An 8,349-nucleotide genomic window follows, 5' to 3' on the forward strand; every position below is an offset into this window, starting at 1 on the left:
TAATGTAGAATATTCTGGATTTATCGTACTTTTACTGTTGTTTGAAAATGTTACCTGTGTGCGACGTGTTGGAGCGAATGTTTACTTTTATTAATCAATTAAAGGTGCTATGAGGAACTTTTTAAATATTTCTGAAACAGTCAAATTTTTCCCTCTGATGATCATAAATTACATGTAACAGCAAAACGAGACCATCAGTGCAAAAGAAAGAATGCTATTTTTTTATATAGTTTTTCTTAATGCCTTTGTCATGGGTATATACGCTCACCCAGGAACAACAGCTGGCGTGGTAAAAAACACTACCGCTTTTGTCCAAAGGGGGGCGCTAGAATTAACACACACTGAAAGTTCCTCGTAGCACCTTTAATCACTCTGCAGGTTATTTATATCCATCTGAAAATCGTAGCCTATGTTTTAATTTTTTTTTTAATGTCAGAAAAATTGTACAAAAAAAATGGAAACAGCCATTGTGTTTGTTTTAGTCAAGAATCTAAAGTACTGTGTTAGTAAATAAGGAAAGCTGAATATTTTTACTTAAAGGTGCTGTAAGCGGAATGGTTCTTTTAGCTAACTTCCTGTCAGTTACTGCAGTTAGCAGTCCCCTCGCTCGTCCCTACGTCACCACATTAATGCACTGCGGCCTTCAAGCAGCGAGTTATCTAGCATCATCTCAGATCCATAAGTGTGATAAAACATGATAAAAAAACATCAAAACAGACATTGGGAAGGATTTTTACCTGTTCCGCCATTGTAGGCGCATACACATTCACCCATCTGTTGCTCTGGCGTGCACCGGCAGTGAGACCATGGAGTGTATATACTATATATGAGTGAGACGAGCGTCGGTTTGCAGCGTTCTCTCTTGTGATTGGATAAAAATTTCGGGATACTCCAATAAGTTTATTTGCCGATTACATGCAGAGCAGCTGACTGAGAGATTGGCTTTATGAAACGCTCACATTATGAAAGTGATCACTGTATGAATAAAGAGCGATTTAACAGTTATATTAACATAAATAAACCGCTTACTTCACCTTTAAACAAAAAAATCAATTTAATCAACGATTTATTGATTGACGAAACCTTTAGGTCAAACGTGTCATCGTGACATCACAACAGGTGTGTTACAGGTGCTAACTAGCTGATAATACCGAATCATGTTACAACTTAAAGCCTATTACCACACTTTCTTTACTTGAAAACTTAAAGCCCTACTTCACCGGTTGGAATATGAAGGTGTATTGAACTGGGAGATCCTATTTAGTATAAATGTGCAAAAAAAAATGAAATCGGATCATCCTAGCCTGAGAAAAGGCAGAAAGAGTGTTTTATGGTCTCACTGTCTAACCCTACAGTTTCCTTTTTGTGACATCACAGTAAGGGTTAGGATTAACAAGACAGCTTGGCCAAGGGAAGACTGAGGGAAGACTGAGGGAAGAAAAACCTCATTCATTATATTATAATAGTGATTTTATAATGATAGAACGCCGGTTCCGTATGGGTGAAGTATTCCTTTAAAATTGGAACTTAAATTGTTGAAGGGGTACTTCTGTAGTCTGGAAATCCAGACCCATATCCAGAACGATATAGACAGAGCTTCAATGGAGAGTGTCCAGACAGACCAACAGGCGCAGCAAATCTAATATGCCAGCTGCAGGTCTGGGTTTCCAGGCTAGCACTTCTGCATTTAACATGGAAACAGCTAAAATACATGGACTAACTACATGGAAATTAGTTTCTTAATTATTATTTTTTAATTTGCCAGAAAATTTAATTTTTTGACTAAACTATCACATAGTATCATGTTAAATCCCTGACACGGTTTAAAGGGGCAGTGTGTAATATGACATCATCAAGAAAGTTATAGAATGCAACGCTCCCTGGGTAACCCCGCCCCTTTAGAATAATAACAGAAGCTACAGTGGCCTTCAAGGACAAGAACAATTTTAAATTCTAAACAATGCACCTGATGACATTCCAACCAACATGGATTCCTCCATAAGACCTGCCTGCTCAATGTACAACATGTAATATTAATATTTGTAATTCTCCGCTCAGGAGGATAATTCAGATTATTGGCAGAGGTGATTTTACACCAATGAGGACATACTTATGAATGAGGATATTGATTTTAGCTAATACATTACTTAAAATGTTACACAGTGTCCCTTTAAGTACATTCCGGGCTTCAACCAGTCAGATTAAATTAGTAACACAGTATCATTTTCTTGTGAAGAATGGCGGACACTATACCACTAACATTAAAGCTCATATGTACAGAGAGAGAGAGAGAGAGAGAGAGAGAGAGAGAGAGAGAGAGAGAGAGAGAGAGAGACATACACAACAATAGATGAAAAATATCGAACATTCTTAGAATCAAAAATGTGCTTTTAAAGGTGCTCTGAGGAACTTTCAGTGTGTGTTAATTCTAGCGCCCTCCTTTGGACAAAAGCGGTAGTGTTTTTACTACGCCAGCTGTTGTTCAATGTGTTTTCACAAATATTTTAAAAGTTCCTCATAGCTCCTTTAAATCTAGGAAATGCAAAGGAGAGTATACCACTAATATGAAAGCTCATATATACTGAGATATACACACAAATAAATGAAAAATCGACCATTCATATAATCGAAAATGTGTTTTTAAATACAGCTTCCGGAAAAAATGAAGAGACCAGTCTGGATTTTTCTTCAATCTTCATCTCTACATTACTTCATGGAAATGCTCTTTAATGACAATATATTTTTGGGGGGAATTTTGGTAGAAATGTTGTCAGTAGTTTGTAGAATAAAACCAAAATGTTCATTCTACTCAAACATATGCCTATAAAGAGTAAAACGAGAGACACTGAACATTTGGAGTGGTCTCTTCATTTTTTTTCAGAGCTGTATTAATATATAATGGACTGTGATGCCTGAGAAGTTTGAACAGTGTCAAATTTGACTTTTTTTTAACCTGTGTTGTTTCTTATTTGTGTTCATAAGGGATTGTAACGTATTAGCTGCTGAAAACATAACTTATAACTGTTTGTTTTAAAGGTGCTACGAGGAACTTTTTAAATATTTCTGAAACAGTCTCATTTTTCCCTCTGATGATCATAAATTACATGCAACAGCAAAACAAGACCCTCAGTTCAAAGAAAGAATGCTATTTTTATATAGTTTTTCTTAATGCCTTTGTCATGGGTATACGCTCACCCAGGAACAACAGCTGGCGTGGTAAAAAACACTACCGCTTTTTGTCCAAAGGGGGGCGCTAGAATTAACACGCATTGAAAGTTCCTCGGAGCACATTTTAAAGGATTTTTATTGTAATTTCATAGTTTGTCGTGAGTGAAATGGACCAACAGTACAGATGAGCTGAAAACTAAACCTTGTCATTTCAAAATGGCGTCCTGAGAAGCATTTCATTTTGTTACTAATGTGATGCCACTGCTTAATACATAATAAATAAATAAAAACTATTCATATGTAAATGTTGTTGACTGTGTGTTTGTGAGTTCAGACTTTACATTCAACCCTCTGTATTTGTGTTCCTATCTGTCTGTCTGTCTATCTATCTATCTAGCTGTCTGTCTGTCTGTCTGTCTGTCTATCTGTCTGTCTGTCTGTCTATCTAGCTGTCTGTCTGTCTGTCTGTCTGTCTGTCTGTCTGTCTATCTATCTGTCTGTCTATCTGTCTGTCTGTCTGTCTGTCTATCTATCTAGCTGTCTGTCTGTCTGTCTGTCTGTCTGTCTGTCTATCTAGCTGTCTGTCTGTCTATCTATATTAGATAGGGTGTTTCACAAACTTTTAAAAGTTCCTCAAAGTCACTTAAAATAAAAAAATAAAAGATACTTATTTTAATTTAAAAAGTGATTTTTTTTGTATTGTACGGAAGATACACAAAATACTGAAGATATACAAAGATCACTTAAAGGTGCAGTGTGTAATATGACAACATTAAGAAAGTTCTAGAATGCAACGCTCCTTGGGTAACCCCACCCCTTTTGAATAATAACAGAAGCTACAGTGGCCTTCAAGGACAAGAACAATTCTAAATTTTAAACAATGCACCTGATGACATTCCAAAAACATGGATGCCTCCGTAAGACTTGCCCGCTCAATGTACAACGTATAATATTAATATTTGTAATTCTCTGCTCAGGAGGATAATTCAGATTATTGGCAGAGGTGATTTTACACCAATGAGGACATATTCATGAATGAGGATATTGATTTTAGCTAATAGATTACTTAAAATGTTACACAGTGTCCCTTTAAAGCATTTTTCTTAAGAGAAGAGATGTTATTTTAATAAAGATTTTAGACAAGAATTACAAAATACATTTGTAGAGACAAAGATAGCTGGCATATAATGTTTCCATCTTTCATGACGCACAGTATTCAAATGTCCCACACTCTGGTCGCACCTCAAACGCCCCTTTCTCTCAATCTTTCTTACTTTTCTTGACTTGGCATTTTTCTTAAGAGAAGACGTTATTTTAATATATTTTTCCGACAAAAAAAATTACAAAATACATTTGTAGAGACACACCAACAGCCATTATCTTCCATAGCACAGTTTACAAATGTCCCACACTCTGGTCGCACCTCAAACGCCTCTTTCTCAATCTTCTCCTTCATTCTTTTTTTTACCTGCTCTTCTTTTTCATCATCTTTCTCTCCTTCCGTTGTTTTCCTCTTGCTTTTCTCTGTCACCGTTTCCATGGAAGCCCAGACCTCGTCCTCCTCCTCTTCATCCCCCTCTACTTTCACCCCCCCTCCCTCCGTCTCCTTCCCACCCGCCCCCCCCAACTCCATATCCTTACTGTCAAGCAGCAAACAATTCAACCTCGACTTCAAGTACACCCTATGTTGGACTTTGCGATCGTCTAGGCTGTGTATGCGAAGAAATCTATCGAGCCCACAAGAGGCCATGACGTTTTGAGTTGGCGAATTTTTTTGGTCAAAATTCCCAAATCTGCTTCGTTAAAAGACGTTTTTGCTTTTGTCGGTTGGTTCTAGTGGCAACATTCTAAGTCGTTACCAACATTCTGGAACGTTCGTAGCAGTTTATGAGAATGTTTCACAAATTTTCATTCATCATTTTTTTAAAGTTACTCAGTCACTTTAAAAAAATATATATACAAAAAGAAATTTAAAACGTGATTTTTTTTTTCTATTTTCCAGGATTTTTTTATTAAAAAATTCAATCAGATTTTAGGAAAATTCTGGAGGCATTTTTCTTAAGAGAAGATGTTATTTTAATAAAGATTTTAGACAAAAAAAATTACAAAATACATTTGTAGAGACAAACTTATGTTGCACAGTATTCAAATGTCCCACACTCTGGTCGCACCTTAAACGCCTCTTTCTCAATCTTCTCCTTCATTCTTTTTTGCTTTTTTCACCTGCTCTTCTTTTTTCCCATCTTTCTCTCCTTCCGTTGTTTTCCTCTTGCTTTTCTCTGTCACCGTTTCCATGGAAGCCCAGACCTCGTCCTCCTCCTCTTCATCCCCCTCTACTTTCACCCCCCCTCCCTCCGTCTCCTTCCCACCCGCCCCCCCCAACTCCATATCCTTACTGTCAAGCAGCAAACAATTCAACCTCGACTTTAAGTACACCCTATGTTGGACTTTGCGATCGTCCAAGCTGTGAATGCGAAGAAATCTATCGAGCCCACAAGAGGCCATGACGTTTTGAGTGGGGTGACATTGCAGTGAGCGGACCCCCCCTGCCAACCCCTTTAGGACGCCCCGTACGAGGCCTTTGCGTAGATCTAACATGGCGATTTGACCGTGAGTGTTCCCGACCACGACCGTGTTTCCGTCGGGGGAGAGAGAGAGGGCGGTGAGAGGGTATTCCCCATATTCTGCCTCCAAGACGGGTCGGCGAGTAGGGGAGGAAGGGTCGAACACATGGACCTATGAAGAAGACAGAAGAAGGTAATGTTAGGAAAATGCACAATTCACTTAAAGGTGCAGTGTGTAATATGACATCATCAAGAAAGTTCTACAAAGTTCTAGAATGCAACGCTCCCTGGGTAACCCCAACCCTTTAGAATAATAACAGAAGCTACAGTGGCCTTCAAGGACAAGAACAATTCTAAATTTTGAACAATGCACCTGATGACATTCCAACTATGACACTTTCAAGATGGCGGCACTAGGCCTTGGTCCAAAATATGCAGAAACATGGACATACAGTATCTCACAAAAGTGAGTACACCCCTTACATTTCTTCACATTTTTCTTTATATCTTTCCATGGGACAACACTGAAGAAATGACACTTTGATACAATGTAAAGTAGTCAGTGTACAGCTTGTATAACAGTGTAAATTTACTGTCCCCTCAAAATAACTCGACACACAGCCATTAATGTCTAAACTGCTGGCAACAAAAGTGAGTACACCCCTTAGAAAAAATTTACAAATCGGGCCCAAAGTGTAAATATTTTGTGTGGCCACCATTATTTTCCAGCACTGCCTTAACCCTCTTGGGCATGTAGTTCACTAGAGCTTCACAGGTTGCAACTGGAACCCTCTTCCACCCATTTATGACAGCATCACAGAGCTGGTGGATATTAAAGACCTTGCGCTCCTCCACCTTCTGTTTGAGGATGCCCCAAAGATGCTCAATAGGGTTTAGGTCTGGAGACATGCTTGGCCAGGCCATAACCTTTACCCTCAGCTTTTTTAGCAAGCCACTGGTCATCTTGGAGGTGTGTTTGGGGTCGTTATCATGTTGCAATACCACCCTGCGGCCCAGTTTACGAAGGTTGAGTGCACGTGGTCAGCGTCGTACACAGAGGTTGGCTTTGGAAAATAGACGTATGAGTGCTGCCAGCATTGCTGAAGGGCTTGAAGGGGTGGGGGGTCAACCTGTCAGTGCTCAGACCATACGCCGCACTCTGCATCATACTGGTCTGCATGGCTGTCATCCCAGAAGGAAGCCTATTCTAAAGATGATGCACAAGAAACCCCACAAAAAGTTTTGCTGAAGACAAACAGACTACGGCTTACTTACTTAACAGACATGGATTACTGCAACCATGTCCTGTGGTCTGATGAGACCAAAATACATTTATTTGGTTCAGATGGTGTTAAGAGTGTGGAGCGGCAACCAGGTGAGGAGTACAAAGACAAGTGTGTCTTGCCTAGAGTCAAGCATGGTGTTTGGAGTGTCATGGTCTGGGGCTGCATGAGTGCTGCCAGCACTGGGGATCTACAGTTCATTGAATTCTAACATGTACTGTGACATACTGAAGCAGAGCATGATCCCCTCCCTTCATAAACTGGGCCGCAGGGCAGTACTGCAACATGATAACGACCCCAAACACACCTCCGAACGACCACTGGCTTGCTAAAGAAGCTGAGGGTAAAGGTTATGGACTGGCCAAGCATGTCTCCAGTCTTAAACCCTATTGAGCATCTTTGGGGCATCCTCAAACGGGAGATGGAGGAGCGCAAGGACTCTAATATCCACCAGCTCCTTGATGTCGTCATGAATGGGTAGAAGAGGGTTCCAGTTGCAACCTGTGAAGCTCTAGTGAACTACATGCCCAAGAGGGTTAAGGCAGTGATAGAAAATAATGATGGCAAAACAAAATATTGACACTTTGGGCCCAATTTGGACATTTTTTCTTAGGGGTGTACTCACTTTTGTTGCCAACAGTTTAGACATTAATGGCTGTGTGTCGAGTTATTTTGAGGGGACAGTAAATTTACACTGTTATACAAGCTGTACACTGACTACTTGACATTGTATCAAAGTGTCATTTATTCAGTGTTGTCGCATGGAAAGATATAATTAAATATTTGAAGAAATGTTAGGGGTGTACTCACTTTTGTGAGATACTGTATATGAAACCCTTTCTAAGGGAAAAAATAATAATTTAAAACATTTTTTTCAGCTATTATGCACTAAATTAAATGTACTTATGGATATTATAATTACTTTCTACAAAATCTGCTAGGAAATAAAACCCAAAATTCTACACACTGCAGGTTTGAAGGTGATTTCTGAGTTTTTGTAACTTATTTTTCTTTTCTTTTCTACCTTTTTTGTGAATTATTTCAAATTTCCCCCCAAAACTTATGTGATTTTAGCGACTTTTTAATGGTGTCGGTTGGTTGGTTGTTCTTTCTACTTTTTTTCAACCTTTTTTTCTAACTTTTTGTGACAAATTTCTCGTTTTTTCCCCAACTTTTTTTGTGATTTATTTTAAGTTTTTTTTCGACTGTTTGCGACTTTTTAGCAAGTTTTTTTTAAGATTTTTTTTCAAATTTAGGAATAGAATAGAATAGAATATATGCAATGGAGACAGGGTAAAACATATCTAAATAATGGAAAAGGCGATTAAACTATT

General features: G+C 38.7%; 1 protein-coding gene across 1 annotated transcript in view; it reads right to left on the reverse strand.

Annotated features, from left to right (window-relative positions):
- Positions 1 to 5,128: 5,128 nt before the first annotated feature.
- wdr74 (WD repeat domain 74) overlaps positions 5,129 to 8,349 on the reverse strand; it is a 7,307-nt gene continuing 4,086 nt past the window's right edge. Inside the window, exon 5 of the mRNA XM_080053787.1 lies at positions 5,129 to 5,904. Within this exon, the coding sequence (XP_079909913.1) occupies positions 5,356 to 5,904 (549 nt within the window). The 3' untranslated portion in view covers positions 5,129 to 5,355. The remainder of the gene's footprint in view (positions 5,905 to 8,349) is intronic.

Source organism: Ammodytes marinus (assembly GCF_949987685.1).
Source record: "Ammodytes marinus genome assembly, chromosome: 3".
In the NCBI taxonomy this organism is placed as follows: domain Eukaryota; kingdom Metazoa; phylum Chordata; class Actinopteri; order Uranoscopiformes; family Ammodytidae; genus Ammodytes; species Ammodytes marinus.